Source organism: Citrus sinensis, chromosome 3 (assembly GCF_022201045.2).
Source record: "Citrus sinensis cultivar Valencia sweet orange chromosome 3, DVS_A1.0, whole genome shotgun sequence".
Classification (NCBI taxonomy): domain Eukaryota; kingdom Viridiplantae; phylum Streptophyta; class Magnoliopsida; order Sapindales; family Rutaceae; genus Citrus; species Citrus sinensis.
The window spans coordinates 46,972,383-46,997,214 of NC_068558.1; the positions used below are offsets into that span (position 1 = coordinate 46,972,383).

At 35.4% G+C, this 24,832-nt stretch overlaps 2 protein-coding genes across 2 annotated transcripts; one reads left to right on the plus strand and one right to left on the minus strand.

The window, feature by feature from the left end:
- Positions 1 to 11,032: 11,032 nt before the first annotated feature.
- LOC102629634 (endoribonuclease Dicer homolog 1) lies at positions 11,033 to 21,804 on the plus strand. Its single transcript, XM_006491336.4, has 20 exons — positions 11,033 to 12,850; positions 12,953 to 13,066; positions 13,487 to 13,697; positions 13,889 to 14,283; positions 14,377 to 14,602; positions 15,087 to 15,259; positions 15,352 to 15,474; positions 15,572 to 15,732; positions 15,820 to 16,053; positions 16,142 to 16,292; positions 16,378 to 16,560; positions 17,482 to 17,643; positions 17,720 to 17,815; positions 17,895 to 18,520; positions 19,170 to 19,270; positions 19,372 to 19,571; positions 19,653 to 20,573; positions 20,724 to 20,888; positions 21,060 to 21,433; positions 21,523 to 21,804. Exons 1-20 carry the CDS (start codon positions 11,753 to 11,755, stop codon positions 21,698 to 21,700), a joined length of 5,892 nt encoding a protein of 1,963 aa, XP_006491399.2. The 5' UTR covers positions 11,033 to 11,752; the 3' UTR covers positions 21,701 to 21,804.
- A 393-nt stretch (positions 21,805 to 22,197) lies between these two features.
- Positions 22,198 to 24,817, minus strand: LOC102629144 (soluble inorganic pyrophosphatase 1-like). Its single transcript, XM_006491335.4, has 9 exons — positions 23,881 to 24,817; positions 23,678 to 23,792; positions 23,546 to 23,574; positions 23,389 to 23,454; positions 23,194 to 23,301; positions 23,024 to 23,089; positions 22,799 to 22,919; positions 22,628 to 22,709; positions 22,198 to 22,527 (listed from the first exon to the last, which is right to left on the minus strand). The coding sequence occupies exons 1-9, from the start codon at positions 24,001 to 24,003 to the stop codon at positions 22,485 to 22,487; spliced, it is 753 nt and encodes a 250-aa protein (XP_006491398.1). The 5' UTR covers positions 24,004 to 24,817; the 3' UTR covers positions 22,198 to 22,484.
- Positions 24,818 to 24,832: the final 15 nt, after the last annotated feature.

The following is a 24,832-nucleotide window of genomic DNA, read 5'->3' on the forward strand; positions in this document are numbered from 1 at the left end:
ATGCACAATCAAATGCACGGGTAACCATTTTCGTGATGATGATAGTCTAACAATTACAAATGTCATAAACATATTTATGTTCCCCATGGTCTAGGGTTATTTGATAGCTATACAGCTATGTAGCCACTGGATTTAATCTGTATGGAGGTTACTATGCTCATTTATATATATGTATATGTATATACACAACAATGACGCATGGGAGAATTATACTGCATAATAATTGATATATACATGCGGTGGCTCTGTGTGTGTATACGGGCCCCATATGTAAGGGTAGAGGGACACATACAAATAAACCAGGTAGCCAAAAAGGAACTCAATGTGGGGAGGGACTAGAGAGGGCGAGGTTACCCAAATAATTCCTTTTGGTTCATGCCATTCATCCCACTCCCACAGACACAGTGCCACAGTGGGGGCTGTGCTCACTGCTTGCACCAGTACCTACCTACCCACCTAGCTAGCTGCTGCAGCACAATACATCCAGCTGCATAAAAAATGTGCACTAGCTTGTTACCTCTATTATATAATTAAATTTACGTTTTATTTTTTTTTTACTTTTTAATATATTTTAGAAGATAAATATCTAACTAATAATTAAATATTTAAATTAAACGCACTGTGTCCAGTGTCTGCTTCTTCTTCTTTTATAATACCCCACGCTAGTGGCCTGTTGCCCCACCCTTCCTCTGAGAAACCGTTGAGACTCTCTGGCTGTTGGGTCGCTTTCTCTCTTGATTAGATGACCCACAGCCCACGGCTAGCTAGCCTCTCTCATTTATTCATGTTTCTTGTGGTACCAATTAATTTTATCATCATAACATTTCCATTTTATGCATCTGTATTTTACATTCCTCTTCTCAATGCACACGTATAAATAAAGTATATATGTACATACATGTTTATTTTAATGGGCAGGCAATTTTTTTTTTTTGGAGTGGCATAAGAATTGAATAGCACTCAAACAACCGCTCACGCTAGAAAAATGAGATTTAATTAATTGTCATTATCAGGCAATACTTTATTTAACCCCCCCAAAAAAATTAGAAAAAGATACTATAATCAAAATTTAATTCCATCATGCATTTGAATTTTGATGACTAACATTATTCAGTGCATGTTTTCCAGTAAATTTACCACAATTTAACATACGTCTTATTGTATTTAGAACAATTTTTTTTTTTTAATGATTGAAGATGGTTAAAAGAAAACCCACCTTAGTTTTTCGGCTGTTCATTATATGAACATGCACTGAATAACCTTATTAGTAGCTGTTGGCCCCTCTGTTTTGTGTACTTATAGAATCTAAATTCCCCTCCTTTTAATTTCTGGTGCTAAAATCATTAACCTTTTTCTTGTAATTATTCTGCACGTACTTTTAACTCACACTCTTAAGTATGTACTTGTGTAATTTTCGTGATCAGATGTCTATTTAAGAAGCTCTGGTAGAATCTGTCTAATCGTAGCTATATTTATATAAGCAGCCCTCTAAGCTCTGATGGCTCTCTCAATTAGATAATATGATCATTCTAATACTCGTTAATACTCCATATCTATCTCTGCTAATATATAGCGTATGACTACTGATATTTCTGATGGTGGAAATCCAAATTAATTTGAAATCCCTGCCAAATTAATTATGTAAATGCATAGCGGGAGTTATGAAAATAAATCAAATACAAATATGCCTAGAAATCTGAAGGAAAGAAATAGAGTGGTAATAGTATTTTTTTTTTTTTCATATTGATTTTGTGTTATTTTTGGTGATGATCATGAGGGTGGTGATTCCGAGCAAGGGTATGAAAGCGAAATGTATGTACGGCGGAGGGCATGCAGTGGATGGACCGCCGACCATAACTCGATAATTGAAACTTTAATCAGAAATTGTGAGGATCAGAAGTGTGATCCACATGCACTTTGAATAAAAAGGTTGCTGTGGCCCTGTGGGGACTCCTACGAAAAGACATGGGAGAGAGAAGTTGCTTGTGATTTTTAAAGACTGCATGTGATTTCATTTTTAGTTCACATTTGATGATGCACCAAATGTGTTAAGAAATCTAGTCTCGTTTCAACTTGGACGACTTGAAAAAGAGTTCCATTTCCTTTTGGAATTTAATGAGATGATGTCACTTGGTTACTCATTCTATTTGACCCGACTGATCCTTGAAATATTCCAACTGTTCAGTAGGGACAGATAGTTAGAGAATTGAGATGAACATACAAATATATATTTCTCTACATATATGTGTATGTACACATATGATGACTGTTCGATTATAAAGACAAATATTGAATTTGTATTTATTGTTATAATCTGGTGGTTATCATCAGTATTCAATGGTGAAACTGCTTCACTATAAACGCTGTCGTATATATACACACACACTTATATATGACAATGTAAATTTATTTTAACTTTTATACCACTGAATCGTAGAGAAAATTATAGGGTAATTAATATTGCAACATATAATACATGAACATTATATTAGTTGAAATATTAATTAAAATTTAAATGTTGGAATCTTTTATATTATTTTTTTTTACAAATTTTGTTTTACTAATAAGCTATATATTCAAGAAGATAAACAAGATTTATCTTAAAGATAGCCTAATTGGTTAACTCTTTTAGAGGTAGTAAATGATTACAAGTTCAATGAGAATACTTTTAATTTTGGTAGTAAAGGAGGACAAAGCTATGGTGCCTGGGGTGCATGGTATCCCATTTTGAGCTATGTACAGTGCAGTTCCTCTTATTTACTAAAAACTGAAAATTTAGAGACTTTTAAATGGTAAGATATAAGTCTTATGTGTTTCTATTATTTACACTTGGATTCTAGCCCATATTTTATTATTATGAAATTTTTGACATTATTATTTGTTCGTATATTAATGTTATTGGTAAATTAATTTTTTTAATTACATATGTAAATTAATTATTGTATATTAAACAGATTTTATGTTGTTTCTAAAGAAAAAGATGAAATATTGTTACTAAATTAATATATTTTTATTACATGTTTAAATTATTTATTATAGACTAAATAAATATTATGTTGTTTTTTTTAAAAAAAAAATTTGTATTAAAAAAAATTTTGTATTAAAAAAAATTTTGTACAAATTATTATCCTTACACTATCACCGATTTTAACAATCAAATTATGTTGACCGATCAAAATGTAGAAATTTTAAACAATTCAAAATTATGTGTCAAATTTTAAAACTTTTGACTATTTTTTTTTTAAAAAAAATTAATAAGGACATCAATGTTAAAGACCCAAAAAAAAAAAGAAGGCGCCCATGCTATTGATACAACTTGCGTGTCAAATGGAATGGCCAACTATGTATGGACAAATCAAAATGGGGTAGCAAGCGCCAGGTGGACAGTAGTTGGACCCTGCAAAGTAATGGGGTACAATCAATGTAACTAAAAAGCAAACAAAAAGAAGAAGATACAGAGGATTTGCCCAAAGCTTACTCAAAATTTCAAAAAATGAAAACTACCTTTAACTAACTTTTTAAATGGTAAGAAACAATTGAATTTGGGACAAAAGTTTGGTCTTTTAGTGCATACTTTTATCCATTATTATTATTATTATTATTATTATTGTCATTTATTTAGAATTTACTTTTAAGAGATGCCCGTAACAGCGAACCCAATAGAAAATGGTGTGTGTGTGTGTGTACCTAAATATCATTTTTTTCTCGAATAAAAAAAAAAAACAAAAAAAGTTCTTACCACATAAAATAAACATCATCGACATTGCTTAAACCTTTTTTCTTCTCCTCACTTTTGTCACTTTGCCAATTATAGCTCCAATTCGAAGAATTTTTCCTCTAAAAAGTAAAAACCACTCACCATCCATTTCACCTTCAGTGTGTGAGGCCCATTATGAAAACACAGAGTAAGTGCTTTTTTGTGCTTAAAAATTTCTTTTGAGTTTATTGAATTATAGATTTAAGGAGAATGAGGCTGAATTCACAGCGATTACTTACTGAAAATTAGAAAATTAAATTAAATTTCAATTAGATTAATTCTAAAATAGTTTAACAATGATAGATGATGAAAATAGTATTCAAAATTAGTAGATTAAAGCAAGATGAAATTCAAGATTGATAAAATACTGAAGTTTCAAATCCCTCACTAATAGTTCCATAAATCCCAAACAATTATTTATTTAATCCCCCTAAATTAAAGCAACAATCTAAAAATCGATCCATTTTTTTACTCAAGATAGGTGCAAGTGAAATTTCTAAAATCAATTCTTCTTTAAAATTGAACGTTCCGTATATCCATTTTGAAAAATATAAATCAAAGAGTTAACAGCTAATAATTACAAAATTAATCTTAGGTTTATATTATACCTAAATACTGAGAATACATTATGTTAATGGTGAAAAGAATAGCATTTTCATCAACCGTGAGAAGCAATAATTATAAGCATTCAAAGTATGAAGGAGATATTAATAAAAAAAATTAAAATTTATTTTATTATTAATATTTCATCTTAACCTTAGGGCTATATGCGATTGCTTTTGAAAAGTTAAAAAATGATTTTGAAAAGCCAAAAGTTAATTCTAGTGTTTAGTAAAAAAAAATTATAAAATATTTTTGGTAAAATCACATCTCCTACAATAGATTTTGAAAAGTAGGAAAGAAGTAGTTTTTCAAATTTGATTTTGAAAATTAGTTTTATATTTAATACATACATACTTACATATATATATACACACACGCACGCACGTGCGCGTGCACACACACACATATATTATAAAAATCCAAAACTATACTTATTCAATTTGGAAATAAAAATAAATAAATTTAAATAGATTATTATTATTTTCAATTATATTGAGATAATAAAATAAGAAAATGAAATTAATGAAATAAAAAAATTATTTTAGTTACGAATTATTTTATGTGTCCAATTAAAAAAATTATATATGCATGTACATAAATATGTAAATAAATTGCATTCAACGTTATGTCTATTTCAGTAAATTGTATTCTTATAGTAGTTCAACAGTAAAAATATCAAACACATATGATTGTTTTTAAAACTCACAATATTTTTTAGAACAAATTATATTAAACGTTTAACCCATTATATTCATAATTAATTATTCTTACAATGTAGCTAAAAATAATTATTTTAAAAAATACATCATTACTAAATCATGCCGAGTAATAAAACTTGAACATGAGATCGAAAAATAAAGACCAACAAAATTAAGATTGTTGTCCTCCCCCCTCTAATTTCCACCAACAGCTCCCCTCTTTAAATGAAGCCTTCAACATTTAGGAAGGGTCAAATTGGTATAGTGGGCTGCCAATTGAAGCAGAATGGAAGTGGGCTCGTGGATCCTTTCTCATAACGCGGCGTAAGCATTTGGAGCGGCTGCAGGCGGCTGACGCGATGGGCTCCTAAAAATTAATCGCAATTATTTGGTTGTGAACAAAACTGTTGAAGAGTTTTTAACTCAAAAACAAAACTTTTGTTTGGTTTTGTTTTCAGGGTAATATAGTTCAAAGTGAGTGTGCATGGTTATGATTGTAAAAAAGTTTAGATTGTGGTCTTTTCTGAAAGCATAGTTGAAAAACATGATTAGATGAGTAAAACTCCTCATTTTCATTCTTACTTCCCCATACAAATTTCATTTTATATTTCTAAATTTTAGAGGGCTCCATCACTCTTATTCCTATTCACAATTAATTTTTTTAAGCAAACACATACAATAGAAATAAGGTATCGTTTTCATTCTTTAATCCAAGAAATAGACACATGCCAAGTGTTTAGTAGAGTTTGTACGAATTTTTAAAGCATCTAATGCCGCGTGCTATCTTTTAACCCAATGACAAAGGATTATTCCTTTTTTTTTTGCCCTTTTGGCCACTGGTTTTAAAATATTAGTCACCGGATCCAAATTGATGTTTCAGTCATCAAGTAAATTGAGCTTGTGAAAGAGTTTATGTAATATTTGTATGACCGATGGCTGTGACTATAACGCTTTTATAGCTCAATAAAGTTACCAACAAAGTGTTGGCTTCACTGATAATGGAGTCCCCTTAAGTGGCTTGACTAGGTTTGCTTCCCAGTTCGAGTCGCAGGAAAGTCGCCTTTGTTGGGAGAACCTGTGCGTCTTGGTTCGAGCGGGGACTTCTAGTCTGGATTGTGGTACGGGCTTAAAGGTGACTCTCACAATTAGGGCCCTCCCCAAAATACCTCGTGGTCAAAACCAAAAAAAAAAATCTCAATAAAGTTGTCATCAACTTGGAAGTGGGGCAATTTCCAAGATTTTGAAGGAAGGTAACATGACCGACTTTAGACTTCGCCAACTAATTGTCATTATTTTATTAGGTATTTCTTTGCCAACAAGTTAAGTATTCTTTTTTTTTTCGCCCTTATAATGTTTTGTGGTTAAAAAAAAAAAATACTGATTCACCTTCAACATTTTGGAAAAAAGGATAAGAAAACTTCCCAACGTTTATTATTTTATGAAAATCAAAACTTAAGGAGCATATGCAAAATTTTCCAGATGTGCTGCTTGTGTTGAGTGTTGAAGGAAGAAAAATAGAGATGAATTTGTGCTCAGTAATTTATGTTTGTTCTTATTTGCTTGGATTGATTTCGTGACTTGGAACGATTTTAAGTTGTTTTCTTTATTCTTGTTTTCATAATTGAATATTTGAATTTGCTCTTTCAAAGTCTAAATTCTTAAGTTTTGCTTGGATTTTTTTTTTTAAGAGTTCTGCTTAGATTTTGACTTGATTTAAGCTTTTTATTTTGTATTCGTAATATGAATTTTTTATAATAAAAAATTACAACACGGCCCAAAATTACAACATACATTGTAATTCTACCCCAAATTACAACCTGAATCAACCAAGATTTGAATCCGAGCAGAAGTAGCTTTTCAACCCATCTGGAACCGGGGTTACAAACCGAAACGCAACTAGGAGTATGATGCCCCCCAATTAATCTCTTCAGCCCCAGTGTTTTTTTTTACTTAATTTCATTTAACTCTAGAATTTTCCTTTATTTAGTTTATTTACCATTGTTTAAAATCATCATCATCCTCGTCTGGTATTGATGACCACCGGCCACCGCCTCCCTTCAACATTAGCTTCTCTGGTTTGACTTTAAAAGTGTTTATTACAACATCCGCATGATTCTTCATTGCATCAATCAGGAGTTTGATCACTGACAAACACACCATTCAATAACACCCATATGATTTTTAATTATTTTGAAATACTCACATCCCAAGTGTAATTTTGAAATAAGAAAATTCCTAAAAGTTTCATCGCATCCCGCTACAACCCCACATGCTGGTACGGTTTTCGATCAAACTCAAAAACAAAGACCCAATTCAAGATCCAGGAGTTTAAAGAACCATCTCCATCGTCGCAAGTCATCGACTAAGACATTATCATTGCCGCCATAGGCCTTCGACTAAAAACCCTGTTTGTGGCTGATTTTGGGTCAATGAATAAAAAACCACAAAACCAAGCTAAGAGCAATAAATTTATTTTTTGTTGGGGAGCGGGATGCCTCGCTTATTCGACGTGTGTGGGCTGTATAGGCTTTTTGTGGAGGAGAATTGAGATGGTGGTGGATATGGAGGGGGTCTGACTTCAGGTGCGGAGGGCTAGTGAAACTTGCCTTAAACCTGCAAAACAACCAAAAAATAGGTCAGAGGTGGAGCCGGGGGTGGCCCGCGACCACACTCCGACACTCAAGTCAGAGTTGAGTTATCTCAGGTTGGAGAGCTTGCAAGCTCTCGGTAATAGAGGTTTTGAGGTTGAAGAAACTCTAGTTTTTGGTGGTGGTGTGTGTGCGAACTTACTTGATAAAAATTAAACATGAGTATTTATATGGTGTACCCCGGGTCACCGTGCCACCTGGCGTTATTTTAGTGGCGTTCCATACTGTCATGTTAGGAATATTCTTATTTTCATGCGTATGGAGGCTTAGGCGTTTCAAAAATATACGTGGAGAGCAAGTTTGTAGCGTATTCATGTGCTAGGTGTAGTGGAGGGGTCCTGTGTACCTCTGCAATTCCGTTATAATTTTGCAGGCGTAGGAGGAAAAGCTAGTGGTCCCAACTGTCATAATATCAAACTTTTGGCAGATTTGCTGGCGTGACAGACGGCTGTCTCCTCTTTTGTTGCATGAGATTTCCTTACTAATTCTTTATTTTTTGACACGTATTCAACCTATCTTTTTGAGATTCGGGGCCCACATATCCCTTCACATTTTTACGAAAGTTTTTTGTATCCTTACATAGTGTACCCGAGGTACCCCCGGAGTACTTAGGGTAGTCGGGGTACCTAGGGTACCTGGGGTATCCAAAGTACCCGAGGTAAGCTAATTTCTTAAATATCGACACATGGCGCTTCATCATTGGCCTCATATTTCCTTCCCAAACAGACCCCATAATCATTTCTCATGGAACAAGTTGAGTTAACTGTTAAGATAAGGATTAACTTAGAGACGTAGAGTTGAAATTTGGAGAGTGATTTGACGGAAAATACATAGAGCGGCGGTGGAGATTTAGAAACTTGGTATTGATGATGATGAAGATCACTAGTGGTATCATTAAAAAAACAAAAACAAAAACAAAAACAAAAGCATAAATTAAAGTTTGATTAGTTAGGGGCAATACAGAAAAGGATAATTAAAAGAGGGGTTATTGAGATAAATTGATAAAATAAAGGATTCATTTACTAGTACGTAATAGTGCCAGACTTGACCCGCCAAATATGCTGGACATTATTTAGATTATAATTTATGTTTCCTTCAACTTATGATAGTTGGACACTTATTATTTAAAAATTAATCATATTTAGTATCTAATACTTGTCTAAATAAACAATAGGTGTAAAATGTTAATTTCGATTAAAAAAGTTTATCTACTTATTCTGAAGTGTACTGAGAATTTAGAAATGTTTGATCATAGAGTTATAAATTTTTGTATTATTTTACAAAAATTAATTTGATCTAAATTTATTGGTTGAATAGATATACAAAATAAAGAAAATAAATAGTACAAAGAAAAAATTACTTAATCTAACTAAATAAACGATGTCATATTAATTTGTATGCACAAGATTTTATAACTTCATATGAAAATGGAAGAATGGCAATATATAATAAATTGACGCAAATATTCCTTTTTATCCATTTAAATATTAAATAATAATATAATTAATAATAAAAAATAACAATAATTGCTATTACTATTACTATTATGGTGTGTTTGGAATAATATTCACTGTTAGTATTACTATTAGGGTGTGTTTACTTAATGAATTAGGGAATGAGAGTGATTCTCATTATTCATTGATGGTGTTTACTTGCTTACCAATCAATAATTGGAATAGATTGAAATCAAAATAAACTGAAATTAGGATGAGCTAGAATCATTATAAGGAATAAGAATCAAAATAAGATATTTACTTAAGTTGTAGGAATCAGAATCGGAATGAACTATATTACCATTGATATGTTTGCTTAGCCTTAGAATCGAAATGAATTATTACAAGTTATTAAAATGTCCTTAGTTAATTGTTATTATTTGTTATAATAATCATGATTATTATTACTCAAAAAATTATTATTAAAAATACTTATTGTTAACAATAATGAAAGCAATGATGATGATGATGATGATGATGATGATGATGATGATGATGATGATGATGATGATGATGATGATGATGATGATGATGATGATGATGATAATAATAATAATAAAGATTAGTCTTTGTTTTCGTATAAATTAGTAAGGTTTTGTTTAGTATTGAGATTTAACAACTATACCTTAAATTTACAGCGTTAAGATGTTTAGTAAATATTAATTGTTGGATTTGAAAAATAAGTTAATTTGATTCACTACTCTATTATTTTTATTAAAATTATTATTTAAAAATTACATTTGATATATAGTATCAATTTTATTTCATAATTATATACACACACTCTTTATCTCTTAGAAAATACAATACTTTTTTTTCTTTTTTTGAATACTGATACACATCGGATTACACAGATATTTACAACTGCTATAACAACAATTGTAATAGTAGATTATTACACTGATATTTACAATTAGAATTATTACATTAAATTTTATGAAGTACATGTCCAGATAAATAACTCTCACAAACAAAGAATATCTCTATTATATGCACATTTCGTAAGAGAGAAACACTTATAAATAAATTTCATACAATCATACTTAATTAAAAAAAATTGAATTCATAAGAATTCAAACCACTATCTTCATAATCATGCTTAATTTTGAGAGGACATCGGTTCACCATTTGACCAAATAATTAAAAAATACAATACCTTCAATTGCAAAGATGGTTGCTTGTTCAGGGAATCTGCAGACTGCACAACAACACAAGAAAAAGATGTGAAAATGTTGCAATTCCCACAGCCATCCGAGCCCCGATTAATGCCCCATTAATGCTACCAACCCAAAGACTCTTGTCAAACGGGGCAATTGAAACCAACCCAGATATGATAAAATGTGTTCACACCGACCAGATATATGGAATATTTTTAAATAAATGGCATTGAATGATAGATTACAAATGCCGATCCATTTATACATTAAAAGCCCACGCGTTAACACTTAACACAACCCCTCGATCAACAGAGAATCCCCAGTGGGCTGCAGCAGCGGCACTAACCCCATTTGGTGTGTGGGTCCCATGAGAAATGATCTCATAGGATAAAAATATTCAGCCTGATCTTGGGAATAATTACCTCCTTTTAATCTCATCCAGAATAAAATCAAACGGCCCAGATGGTCCAATCTACGTTGACCTTTGACCGCTGTCGGATTAGTGGATACCTTTTTCCACAAGCGGTGATTTTGTCAACTCGACACGTGTACACTGTCCTTTGGTACAAAAGTGCAAAGCGGCTACGCTTTCCCGTAACAGTGTCGTTTCCAATAAGCTACCAAATTACCCCATCATATATCTCCACGTAACTCAGGGTTATAATTGTTTTGTAACAGTTTTGTCACTCTGTTTCATCCCTCAAGCCACAGTTCTTACCCGGCAAGGTAAGCGCGTGCGTTCGAACTGTTCCGACACCGCCTTAGTCCGGATTCTGCCCTGCTCTGTCTAAAAATCAACAAATTAAAAATAATTAACCAAAAAAAAAAAAAGAAGAAGAAGAAAAGGAAAGCTCATTTTTTGGAAATAAAACACTCTCTTTATGACCCCGTGCGTCCTAAGAACAGTAGTGAGAGCCAAAACCCAGCGGCAAGCAAAGCAATAGCTTGATTCAAAAGGGTTAAAAGAAAAGTAGAGAGAGAGTGGCAGAGTAGGGCGTTGATAGACCGTCGAATCTTAAAGAATCAAACACAAAGACAGCATTACGGGTGGTTTATTTTTAATTATTATTTAAAATTATTGGTTTTCTTTTTCTTTTTTTTTTGGGTTATAAATTAAAATTCCCCACCCTTAACTATTCGCGTGTTTCGTACGGTCTATCCTCCCTAATCTGTAAACTCACTCCCTCCCTCTCTTTTTTCCAGTTCTCAATTCTTTCTATCTATGAATCGAAGTCGTTTATCTTATTTTATATTTAATTTTTCTTCTTCTTCTTTTTTAATTATTTTTTTTTGTCTAATTATACTTTGAGATGCTGAGTTTCCTTTTCAAGATTTGATCATTTTTGTTGCGTGAAATTTTTATTTACTTATACTAAAATTATTCTTAAAATTTAAAATGGAGGGAGAGACTAGGGTTTCAGATACTGTAGGTGGTGGTGAGTCCAATCAATCATCTTACTGGTTGGATGCCTGTGAGGACATTCTTATTGATGAGTTTGTCAATTTTGACACTTCAGTCGTTCAAGATTCAGTCGATAATACTTCAAATCAAGATAGTCTTAGCAATGATTTTTTTGGAGGGATTGATCACATTCTTGATAGTATTAAGAATGGTAGTGGTTTGCCTAATAGTAATGGTAATTTATTAAAGAATGGTAGTGAAGATTCCACTGGTGGTGAGAATCATCAGGCTGAAGGCTTGATTTTACTGTCAAATAATGGTAGCGATAAAGATGGTGTTGACAGAAAACGAAAGTTGGAGAATTGTGAAAATGTGAATGGATATTTGGTTAATGGTAAAGCAGGAGGTAGGTTGTCCGATCATTTCACTAAGGAGAATGGAGTGCATAGGGATAATGGGAATAATGATCATGAGGCGTCAAGGATTCGTGATTTTGATAGTGAAGATAGGTTCAGTAAAAGGGCCCGGGTTAGTGTTTGCAAGAATGAGAGCCAGTATTCCAGTAGAGGGCAATACTGCTCTTCAGACAAGGATAGGGTTTTTGGTCGGAAGAGGCTGCGTGACTTGGATGACATTGGTAGAAGGGACAGGGATCCTATGAGGAGAAGGGAACATTATAATGGTAGTAGTAGGAAAGATGTAAGGGATAAGGATTTTAGGGATAGAGAACCAAGGGGTTATTGGGAGAGGGATCGGTTGGGGTCTAATGGGATGGTTTTTCGATTAGGCTCTTGGGAAGCTGATCATAATAGAGCGGGAAAGGAGGCCAATGGGATAAACCAGGAATGCAATGGAAAGGTGGGGAAGAAATCCGAGGCTAAGGAAAAAATGCCGGAGGAGCAAGCACGTCCATATCAATTAGATGTTCTTGAACAGGCTAAGAAGAAAAATACAATAGCTTTTCTTGAGACCGGGGCAGGGAAGACGCTAATAGCTGTTCTTCTCATTAGAAGTATCTGCAATGATTTGCAAAGGCAAAACAAGAAAATGCTTGCTGTCTTTTTGGTTCCTAAAGTTCCACTGGTGTATCAGGTAGTGTAAATTTGGATTTTGTGTTCTGCCTTAGAGTATTAAGTTTTGGCTGTGTTAATTGACGGCGACACTGAAATTATCATTCTGCTTTTCTAATTCCAGCAAGCTGAAGTTATTCGTGAGCAAACCGGTTACGTGGTGGGCCATTATTGTGGTGAAATGGGGCAAGATTTCTGGGATGCTCAAAGGTGGCAGCGTGAGTTTGACACTAAACAGGTAGTTTTGAGTACCTCTTTGCTTTAACTAATAGTTTTCCTGTTTCTTGAGGTATTTCTCTTTGGTCTTATGTATTTCCTTTTTGCTACATATTCTAACTGATGCTTAGTTGGTAGTAACTCATGATGCTGACCTGACAGTAATAAGATGCTCAGCATATATTAGCTTGGGTACTAGATGAATTTCATATCAATATAAGCATGTGCATTTCTACCACATCTTTGTTTTATAATTATCTTTTACAGTTGTCCATAGTATCTTAGAAGCTATATATTGAAAACTTTGGTGTAGCTTTCATTATTCTCTTCTGAAGTTTATTTTTTGGTAACAGTGAATGTTTCGTTACACTTTTTGTTGGTTCTGTAACTGGAGGTGATGCCTGCTCATTACTTCATTTACTCAATGCAATTGTTGTTACAGGTTTTAGTGATGACAGCTCAAATTCTGTTGAACATTCTGAGGCACAGCATAATTAAAATGGAAGCAATCAATCTCCTTATTCTTGATGAGTGTCATCATGCTGTGAAGAAACATCCATATTCTTTAGTGATGTCTGAATTCTATCATACAACATCTAAGGAGAAGAGACCATCTGTTTTTGGCATGACTGCTTCTCCTGTTAATTTGAAGGGTATTTGTTTCATTGCTGCCAATTGGACTTTTTTATTATTCCATTTGTGTTTCTGTTTAAGTTATTGATTTTTCTGCTGGGGCATATCATTAATAATTTTTTTTTCTCAATTAGTTCCTTGAAACTTCTTTTCTGCACAAAAATATTTTTAAGTGATATTTTATTGGTATATGGATTAATGGTTTTTTCAGGTGTTTCAAGTCAAGTGGATTGTGCAATAAAGATCCGTAATCTTGAAAGTAAACTAGACTCTGTAGTTTGTACGATAAAAGACCGAAAGGAGCTGGAAAAGCATGTACCTATGCCCTCAGAAGTTGTGGTCGAATATGACAAAGCTGCAAGCTTGTGGTCCCTTCATGAACAATTAAAGCAAATGGAAGTGGCTGTTGAAGAAGCTGCTCAATCAAGCTCTAGGAGGAGCAAATGGCAATTTATGGGAGCTAGAGATGCTGGGGCCAAGGAAGAGCTGCGCCAAGTTTATGGTGTATCTGAAAGAACAGAAAGTGACGGAGCTGCTAATTTAATACAAAAGTTGAGGGCTATCAATTATGCTCTTGGTGAACTGGGTCAGTGGTGTGCTTACAAGGTATCGAATCTTATGAACAAGGTGGTTAGTTTTATCAGTCAAGGTCAAGTATATAAATAGTTGGGGAATGATATTCATTTATCTATCATATAGGTAGCACAATCTTTTTTGACAGCCTTGCAAAATGATGAGAGGGCAAACTACCAGCTTGATGTCAAGTTCCAGGAATCCTACCTCAGTAAAGTTGTGTCTCTTTTACAATGCGAATTAGTAGAAGGTGCTGTATCCAAGAAGGATGCAAAAGTTGTAGACTCTGAAAATGGCTTTGTTGAAGGTGGGACCAATGAGATTGAGGAGGGAGAGCTACTCGACAGTCATGGTAAGTTTTATGTTTATTGTTGCTGTAGTAGTATTAAGCAACTTAAGATGTTGGCTTGTTCTATCATCATCAAATTTGTGATTTATTCTTGGACTTCTTAAGTAGGTTTGAGATGGATTTTCATGGTTTTTTAAAAAAAATGGATAGAAAAGAGAGAGAGACAAAGAGAGATCACATGATAATCTGCGTAGAATGTGGAGTGGAAAGGTTGAAATGTAGCTAACAATTACAAACTTAGTTTTTCATAGAATGATCTCTGTAAATTTACTGGGATAAATGTCATGCTAATCCAACTTCTTCATTTTCGGCTTGGAGCCCAAGTGAGCTTGAATGGGTTCCCAGACACTGAGTGCACCAACTTGCATAAGTCTTGTCTCTATGTTGAGTTGATGCTGCCTCTCCTAATCATTCTACTTTAAGAATGTGATTATCTTGAAAAATATGAAAAAAGTATCTTCTAAACTGGCGTACTTGCTTAATTTAGTTGTCTCTGGTGGAGAGCACGTTGATGTCATAATAGGGGCAGCTGTAGCTGATGGAAAAGTGACCCCGAAGGTGCAATCACTGATCAAAATACTTCTCAAGTATCAGCACACAGAGGATTTTCGTGCAATCATCTTTGTTGAGAGAGTTGTGGCTGCTCTAGTTCTTCCTAAGGTTGTCAATTCGTAATGTTTCTTTTGGTTAATTACTATTGTGATTCCTCTTTTAAGTTCCTAACAATTTGTAATGGCTGACTAAGTTTGCAGGTTTTTGCGGAGCTTCCGTCTCTGAGTTTTGTTAAGTCTGCAAGTTTGATTGGGCACAACAATAGTCAAGAAATGCGGACATTTCAAATGCAGGAGACAATTGCAAAATTCCGGGATGGTCGTGTATGTCTAAATGCAGTACTTGCTGACTCAATTTGATCACAAGTTATAGTGTAACTTTCATTTGCAGATATATAATCAAGGCTTGTCTGTATGGTAGGTGACATTGTTAGTTGCCACTAGTGTTGCTGAGGAAGGACTTGACATTAGGCAATGCAATGTTGTTATACGCTTTGACCTCGCCAAAACTGTTTTGGCGTACATTCAGTCGAGGGGCCGTGCTAGAAAGCCTGGGTCAGACTACATATTGATGATTGAGAGGTACATGTGCTGTATCTGATTATTTTAGCATTTTAGTTGCAACTTGTATTGGATATGAATTAACTCAAATTTTTGTTTTAATGCCAGAGGAAATTTGTCTCATGCTACATTCTTAAGGAATGCTAGAAATAGTGAGGAGACCCTGAGAAAAGAAGCGATTGAGAGAACAGACCTTAGTCACCTTAAGGATACTTCGAGGCTAATTTCAGTGGATGCAGTGCCTGGTACAGTATACCAAGTGGAGTCCACTGGTGCTGTCGTCAGCTTAAATTCTGCTGTTGGACTCATCCATTTTTACTGTTCTCAGCTGCCCAGTGACAGGTGCTGTGCTTCTCAGTAATAGATTGACAATTTACAGATTTTAGTGAATATTAAATTTTTATTCATTTGTTTTGCACCTATCAACCAGGTATTCAATACTCCGTCCTGAATTTATAATGGAGAGGCATGAGAAGCCGGGTGGTCCCACTGAATACTCATGCAAGCTTCAACTCCCTTGTAATGCACCATTTGAAAAGCTTGAGGGTCCTGTGTGCAGTTCAATGCGCCTTGCTCAACAGGCATGCCATCATGTTACGTTAATTATGCAAAGCTTTACCAGGCTTTCATGCCCAAGTACTGTATTAATATCTGCTTCTTTTGTAGGCTGTTTGTTTGGCTGCTTGCAAGAAGCTTCATGAGATGGGAGCTTTTACCGATATGCTATTGCCAGACAAGGGAAGTGGGGAACAGCAAGAGAAGGTTGACCAGAATGATGAAGGAGAACCACTTCCTGGTACTGCAAGGCATAGAGAGTTCTATCCTGAAGGTGTTGCTGATATACTGCAGGTTAGTTCTGTTTTATGTATAACATGGGCAATTCAGTTGGCTAATAAATGGACTACTTACTACATGAATGAATGTCATCTTCAAATTCTGCAACACAATGCTTTGGTGGTTGACTTTTTGGATAATTTCTCAATTGCATCCTATTCTCTCAGTTTAACTTTGTCGTGTGTTATGGCATACAAAAGGGAAATTATAAGGTTGAAAAATTGAAAGAGTAGGTAGAAAGTATTTTGAACATAGGGAAGGAAGCTTATTTGGCCACATCATTTCCCCTGAAAATGTATTGAAAATCATTGTTTCATTTCACGGGGACAACTTTTGAATCATTAAACTTTCCAACTGGTTTCCATTTGTACCTTTATATAAAAAACCTTGTACCACCGTGACTCGATGTAGAAATGCATCGGATTGCTATTGTTGATCAGAGTGCAACGTACCATCTTGGTATTGAATTCAGGGATTTATGATCAGAGTGCAGCATACCATCTAGGTGCTGAGTTCAGGGATTTATGTTTTTGCTAACTTTGTATAATGTATGGTTCAATTGCTGAAACATATAGTTACTTTCCGATATGATGCTTTACTTTGTTTATTTTAAATTCCTTTTCTTAGCTCTTATTTTTTCTTTAAAAAAAAGAAAGAAAATCAAAATTCCTTTGAATATTTTTCAAATGGTACTTTGGTTGAACATTCTTATTGGAACATTGGGATGCATATTATGAAATAATAGTAATATGTTTTTCAGAAAATTACAATGAAAGAAAATATAGTTTGAGTTACATATCTTATAAGGGAAAAGAAAAGAGTATATCTTGGCGTAACATTTATCATGTCTCTTTTGATGCTAATAAGTTGGGGATTCCATGTCATAAATTGATTTCTAGTCTATCACAGACATGCTGAAACTCTCTCTGCCTTCAGGGAGAATGGATCTTATCGGGAAGAGATGGTTGCACCGGCTCCAAATTGTTTCATTTGTTCATGTACACTGTCAAATGTGTGAACAATGGCATTTCAAAAGATCCTTTCTTAACTCAAGTTTCAGATTTTGCAGTACTTTTCAGCAGTGAGCTGGATGCAGAGGTATTAACATTTTCGGTGCTGGTATAGTTAGGACCATCAAACCTTGTTTTTTCTTGACAAAATTTATTCTTAATAGGTGTTATCGATGTCGATGGATCTATTTGTCGCTCGTGCCATAATTACGAAGGCATCTCTTGTCTTTAGGGGCCCAATAGATATTACTGAAAGTCAGGTTGATATTTACTGAATTATTTGAGTATTAATTACAATTTTTGCTTCTGGTGGTCATTTTAATTCCGGCTCCTGTGCAGCTGGCATCCCTTAAAAACTTCCATGTAAGATTAATGAGCATTGTATTGGATGTGGATGTTGAACCTTACACCACCCCGTGGGATCCTGCGAAGGCATATTTGTTTGTCCCTGTGGTTAGCGATAAGTCTGTAGATCCTATGAATGAACTTGACTGGGATTTAGTTGAGAAGATAACTAAAACAGACGCATGGACCAATCCCCTTCAGAGAGCTCGACCAGATGTTTATCTTGGCACGAACGAACGGACGCTAGGCGGTGACAGAAGAGAGTATGGATTTGGAAAGTTGCGTCATGGCATGGCTTTTGGACAGAAATCCCATCCTACATATGGTATCAGAGGAGCCATAGCACAGTTTGATGTTGTGAAGGCTTCTGGATTGGTTCCTGATCGAGAAGCTATGCAAATTCATAATGCAGATATGCCTACAGGAAAATTGATGATGGCTGATTCTTGTGCAAATGCTGGAGATCTGGAAGGCAGAATTGTAACGGCTGCTCACTCAGGGAAGAGGTTTTATGTGGAGTCAATTCGCTATGAAATGACTGCAGAGAGCTCATTCCCGAGGAAAGAGGGCTATCTTGGTCCTCTGGAGTACAGCTCATATGCTGACTACTACAAGCAAAAGTATGGTCTATTTTGCAATTTATGGTTGGGAGTCACTATTTCCTTTATTTTCGTTGATATATATTCTGATCAAAACCCATATACATGTCTTTCTTCCAGTACTTAAACCAACTATTCATATCTTAGATTCAAAGTATTTGAATCTAAAGTCAATCGTTTTCTAGGAACATCTTTCAAAAAATGCACAAGATTACTCTACAAAAAAGGGAAAAAAAGAAAACAGATGAGTTAGCATTTGATTCCATATTCCTAATTATCTCCCCCTTGCCTAATCACCCCCTTTTTTATATTTTTCTTTTTTTAGAATTTTTTTATTCCTTTTATTGATCATTATCCACCATGGCTACAATCGAAATATACAAATTTATTTTAGCCATGTTTATGGAGTGCATGCCTTGTAATACAAAAAAGGGATAAGCATTAATACTTGCTCATCAGATGTGCTTGAAAGGGAAAAGCTTATCTATCAGTCTGCAAGGGAAATAATTTAATATTGTCAGGTGTATGTACATTGGCTTTATTTAAGGCTTTGCTCCTCAAGTTTGTTGACAGTATTCTATAAATCCTTATGGGTTCGAGAAGTTTTCTCTATCTTCTTGCACAACAAAGGGTGTCTTCAGCTATTGATTCTTCTATTTATCATTGTTAGGTATGGAGTTGAGTTAATATTTAAGAAGCAACCTTTAATAAGAGGACGTGGTGTTTCATATTGCAAGAATCTCCTATCCCCTCGATTTGAACACTCAGAAGGTATGACACGCGCACATATATACATAACCTGCCTGTTAAAGTTAGTGTTACTTTACAATTTTGCATGTATTTCTAAATCTGCCGTTTTTGTGTAAATGTAGAACAAGAAGGTGAAGGGGAAGAGATTCTTGACAAGACATATTATGTGTTTCTACCTCCTGAACTCTGCTTTATACATCCACTTCCTGGATCACTTGTTCGAGGTGCACAGAGGTTGCCATCAATAATGAGGAGGGTTGAGAGTATGCTGCTTGCGATTCAACTGAAGGATAAAATTAATTATCCAGTCCCAGCTTCAAAGGTGATTTAGTAATCGAGGTGATCAGACCAGTTTTAAGTAGTTCACAACTTGCTAATTTATGTGTACCTTGATCATCTACAGATACTGGAGGCCTTGACTGCTGCCTCATGCCAGGAGACATTCTGCTATGAGAGAGCAGAGCTTCTGGGAGATGCTTATCTGAAATGGGTTGTCAGTCGATTTCTGTTTCTTAAATACCCTCAGAAACATGAGGGTCAACTAACAAGGATGAGACAACAAATGGTGAGTAATTTGGTTCTGTATCAGTATGCACTGAGTAAGGGACTTCAGTCATATATCCAAGCAGATCGCTTTGCACCTTCTAGATGGGCTGCTCCTGGGGTGCTGCCTGTCTTTGATGAAGATACGAAGGATGGAGATTCATCCTTATTTGACCAGGAGAAATCAGTTGCTGAGGATAAACTGGGAACTGATAAGAACTACAATGAGTATGAAGATGATGATATGGAAGATGGTGAGCTTGAGGGTGATTCAAGTTCTTATAGAGTCCTCTCTAGCAAGACATTGGCAGATGTCGTTGAAGCTCTCATTGGAGTTTATTATGTTGAAGGTGGGAAGGATGCAGCTAACCACCTCATGAAATGGATTGGGATTCAGGTGGAGTCTGATCCTGAAGAGGTAGGATGCCCAAGTAGACCAGCCTGTGTTCCCGAGAGCGTACTTAGAAGTGTTGATTTTCATGCCTTAGAAGATGCCTTGAAGATTAAGTTTAAAGATCGTGGGCTCTTGGTAGAAGCTATTACTCATGCTTCCCGACCCTCTTCTGGAGTATCTTGTTACCAGCGGTTGGAATTTGTTGGTGATGCTGTCCTAGATCATCTAATCACTAAGCACTTATTTTTCTCATATACTAATCTACCTCCAGGTCGCTTGACTGACTTACGAGCTGCTGCCGTAAACAACGAAAACTTTGCTCGTGTTGCAGTTAAACATAAGCTCCATGTGCACCTTCGGCATGGCTCTAGTGCCCTTGATAGGCAGGTTTGGTTTTCTCATTCCTTCTCTTGAATCTCTTGAATTTTGATAATTGCTTGGACATGTGTCCCTTGGCACAACTGTGATCTCAATTTATTCTGCAAAATGTTGTGTGAGAATCATCCTGACATAATTTTTTATATTTGTACTTTTCAGATTCGAGATTTTGTGAAGGAGGTGCTAGAAGAATTGTTGAAGCCAGGTTTCAACTCCTTTGGCCTGGGAGATTGCAAAGCTCCAAAAGTTCTTGGTGACATTGTAGAATCTATTGCCGGTGCCATCTTTCTTGACAGTGGCAGAGATACTTCTGTCGTCTGGCAGGTCAGTTTCTTTATGATGAACCAATCATCATTCCTATACCATCTACCTTTGTTTTGTTCCTTCATTTACTTATTTATTTATTCATTTTTCTGTTTATTCTTCCCTTAAAGCATATGAAAGGTTGCATTTGATCTGATAAATGACTGCTTTCAATTTTTTCCTCCATTCCAGGTTTTCCAACCTTTGTTGGATCCTATGGTCACTCCAGAAACACTTCCGATGCATCCTGTGCGGGAGCTACAAGAACGCTGCCAGCAACAGGCTGAAGGCTTGGAATATAAAGCCAGTCGAAGTGGTAATTTGGCTACTGTTGAAGTCTATATTGATGGTGTCCAGGTAGGAGTTGCTCAGAATCCACAAAAGAAAATGGCACAGAAACTAGCTGCTAGGAATGCACTTGCTGTTTTGAAGGAGAAGGAAACAGCTGAAGCCAAGGAGAAAGGTGATGAGAATGGGAAGAAGAGGAAAAATGGCACCCAAACATTTACAAGGCAAACTCTCAATGATATCTGTTTGCGTAGAAATTGGCCTATGCCTTTGTATCGGTAAGAAGCGATGCCAAGCACTTATGCTAATATCCTCCTTTGACATGATAGCATCCTATATCAATAATCTGTTGATTTGGCTCCTTTAGGTGTGTGCGTGAGGGTGGTCCGGCACATGCAAAGAGGTTCACTTATGCTGTTCGTGTGAATACCACTGATAAGGGATGGACGGATGAGTGCGTAGGAGAGCCAATGCCTAGTGTCAAAAAGGCGAAGGACTCTGCGGCAGTTCTTCTTCTGGAACTTCTGAATAAATGGTACTCATAATGGGAATGAAAAGATTTATACATTGTAACCAAATTGTAACCAATTCTTGCAAAATTAAAATGTGGTATGTCATCATTCATCAAAGCAAGCAGTTATTTATGGAACATTGACTTTGTGTGTTTAAAGTATATCATCATTGATTTCGTTTGGTCTGGCACAAATGGTTCTGACTGTCAAATGAAATTCTTCGTAGTATCATCAAATTGAATTAGGGCAAATACCTATCAAACTATCAATAGAAGATGTTAAAGCAAAAGCACCTTAATATTATCCTCGGTACTCCCTTTTCCAGATCGGGTAGCTCTATTTTGCATGAAGATAGCTGCATTGGGGAATTAATTACTGGGGGCTGATTCACTCTAATTATTGATTCACCTATGAGATGAATTGAAGACCTGGCAAAAAACAACTGGGTTTTGTGGTTGCGGGGAATTGAATGATGACTATAGATGAGGAGTATCATTTGATTTGCTGCAACTTATTTCAGGCACTTTTTGAAGTCCTATTACACGATATTGCAGAAATCTCATTTCGGTTAATTTTTGAACTTTTAGCAAGAACTATTTGAAATGAAGTTACAGACCAAGTAGTTCAGGCTGAAATGAAAAGAGCTTAAAACAATTTTCAAAACTTACAGAAAGAGTGCAAGTGCAAAAAATAGAGGTTACATCATCGTCGAACATTGTCGATAATAAATAGCATAGATGAAATGACTTATTTAAGTGATGGATTTCCATTCCCCCTCCACCTAACTGAAAAACAATTGGTGGAATATATGGCTCGCCTATCGCCTCAGGGAAAGCATAATGTACTCGGCATAAAGGTCCCTGCCAATTGAAAAATAACTCAGTAGGTTGAAAATTGTCGTAAACAAATAAAATTGCCCAATCAGCTTCGAAGTTAAAAGATAATTTAGGACGGACACACATTGAGTACTGAATGGCTTCAACAGCAGTGGACGTAGGCAAAAACTCGTTAACTGCAACTTTCTTGTTCTCATTTTTCTTGTCTGTGCATTGTGTTAAGTAACCATTAATTATCCTTTCCTTTGTAATACTAGATGAAACTACAGTTGTTAATAGAGATTGACAAGGATACAATCTTCGAAGAAACGGCGAATCTCAGTAAGACGATGTGGGGGAAGTTCTTTGATGTCAGTGTAGTGCTTGTACTCTGGATCGTCGGCACATACTGCAATGATCTTGTCATCTTTCTCTCCCTGAATTATATTGATTTGGTATTTCATCATATATGTCTAATGAACAAGCTCTTTTGATGATGTGAGTTCTTTCAAAATTTTGATATTAGGTATTTATAGAATACCTGATCAATCATGGGCATCAGTCCAATGGCCCTTGCCCTGAGGAAACATCCCGGAAGGACTGGCTCCTGTACAAAAAAATGTCAATTGTTAAGCATAATTAACGTCCGCAAAGAGTAGATCAGATTTAACAATCAAATTTCTGAAAAGCCCCCGTAATGGCCAAAAATACCTGCATGAGAACTAAAACATCCAGCGGATCATTATCTTCACATAATGTGCGAGGGATGAAACCATAGTTGTGAGGATAAACCACAGACGAATACAACACCCGATCAACCTGAAGATTACGTGCAATGTAACTGTCAAGAGTCAGATCTTGCGAAATAGGCAAGACAATTTGGAAACAGAACAGAGGGCCCCATACTTTGATCAGTCCTGTCTTCTTATCCAGTTCATATTTGACCTTACTTCCCTTTGTTATTTCAACAACCTGAAACCATTTCAACAAACAATTCATCAATGAGATACTTCCAAATGCATTCATCATTTTCATAGTATCTTATGTATGACTGAAGACGTACACAGTTGAACACGTTGGGAGCTCCAGGTCCTGCATGCAAAACATAGCTCTTTTATTAGCTTCTTTATTGCTCTTCATCTAGCTATTCAGAATACAATATGAGGATGCCTAAGAGAGTTTCATTTTCATATACCAATCTCAAGATCATGCCAAGGATGTGCAGCCACTGATCTCCTTGACAAAGACGAGAGGATCCTCTCATTCAGTTTTGGAGCTGAACGGCTTACATTTGCTGCTTCCTCACTCATCTGGCAACAAAGTGAAAAGACTGGGAAATGTTACCGTATGCACCACCTAGTTATATCACAAGGAATTTGGAACTACCGACCGACTTACCTTGAAGATACTGCTTGAATCAGAAATGAATGTGAAAGGAGATGGGATATCGAAGATAATATATAGGCAAAAGATCCTAAATCTGCGCTTACTGTTTATGTAAAATAATATTTTAGTTAGCATTGTTGATGTTAATGAGAGAAGAAGGGTTGGTCAACTCTTCCAGTTCCAGGGAATGCCCTCGTGTCTGACGTTGAGTGAAAGAAGCTTCCCACTTAACCTCCACCGTTAATTTTGCAGAATACACGCACAACACTATTTTCATTTATTTTGTTCACTTCTTGTGGTCTCGACGTGATCCTGTTCCTATTATTTAGCTAAATTAATAATTTCAGAACGCTTGATCGAGTTTTCTTTAAATTATATATATATATATATATTTGGGGAAAATTATATTTAATTTGATACTTAATATGTATTCTTGACACCGCGCGGAATGAAATTTGACAGAGTGCACTGTGTTGGTTATATATTCTATATTATATTAACTAAGGGTCTCTCTGTCACTCGCCTGAATTCAATTTAAAGAAATTTTGGGCGCATATTGTCCACCTTGGGTAAAAGCGAAAGCAGATCCAAGCAAACGCATGCCACTCATGGGGGCAACCGAGATTGAAACAAGCATAAAAAGCGGTCCTGGTCGCAGAATGAATGAATGAATGGGGTGGCGGGGATTTACAGAGGAAGCAGCCTCTATCCTATCTTCAAGCTGCTTTACCAATATCTTGACAGCCTGAAGCACCATTCAAAGAAAGGTAGCTTCGTGCTAGTTTAAGGTTGTTAAATGTCCCAGTAGTTTTAATTCTAGATATCCTAAACCAATAAATAAAAGTATATTTTTATAATGATATTGGCCAATGTCCTTATAATAATTTAATTTATGACGATGCGGACTTAGAACAGTCACCCTAATCACTAATGTGCACGATCATTGTTTCTCCTCAGTATCAAT

Excerpts from the sequence above, each read along its gene's own strand:
- LOC102629634 (XM_006491336.4), top strand. The coding sequence starts at position 11,753 with ATGGAGGGAGAGACTAGGGTTTCAGATACTGTAGGTGGTGGTGAGTCC. Across the intron at positions 12,851-12,952 it reads AAGTTCCACTGGTGTATCAG|CAAGCTGAAGTTATTCGTGA; the intron begins GTAGTGTAAATT and ends TTCTAATTCCAG. Across the intron at positions 13,067-13,486 it reads GTGAGTTTGACACTAAACAG|GTTTTAGTGATGACAGCTCA; the intron begins GTAGTTTTGAGT and ends TTGTTGTTACAG.
- LOC102629144 (XM_006491335.4), bottom strand. The coding sequence starts at position 24,003 with ATGCTAACTAAAATATTATTTTACATAAACAGTAAGCGCAGATTTAGG. Across the intron at positions 23,455-23,545 it reads CTCCCAACGTGTTCAACTGT|GTTGTTGAAATAACAAAGGG; the intron begins GTACGTCTTCAG and ends AAATGGTTTCAG. Across the intron at positions 23,302-23,388 it reads AGAAGACAGGACTGATCAAA|GTTGATCGGGTGTTGTATTC; the intron begins GTATGGGGCCCT and ends CGTAATCTTCAG.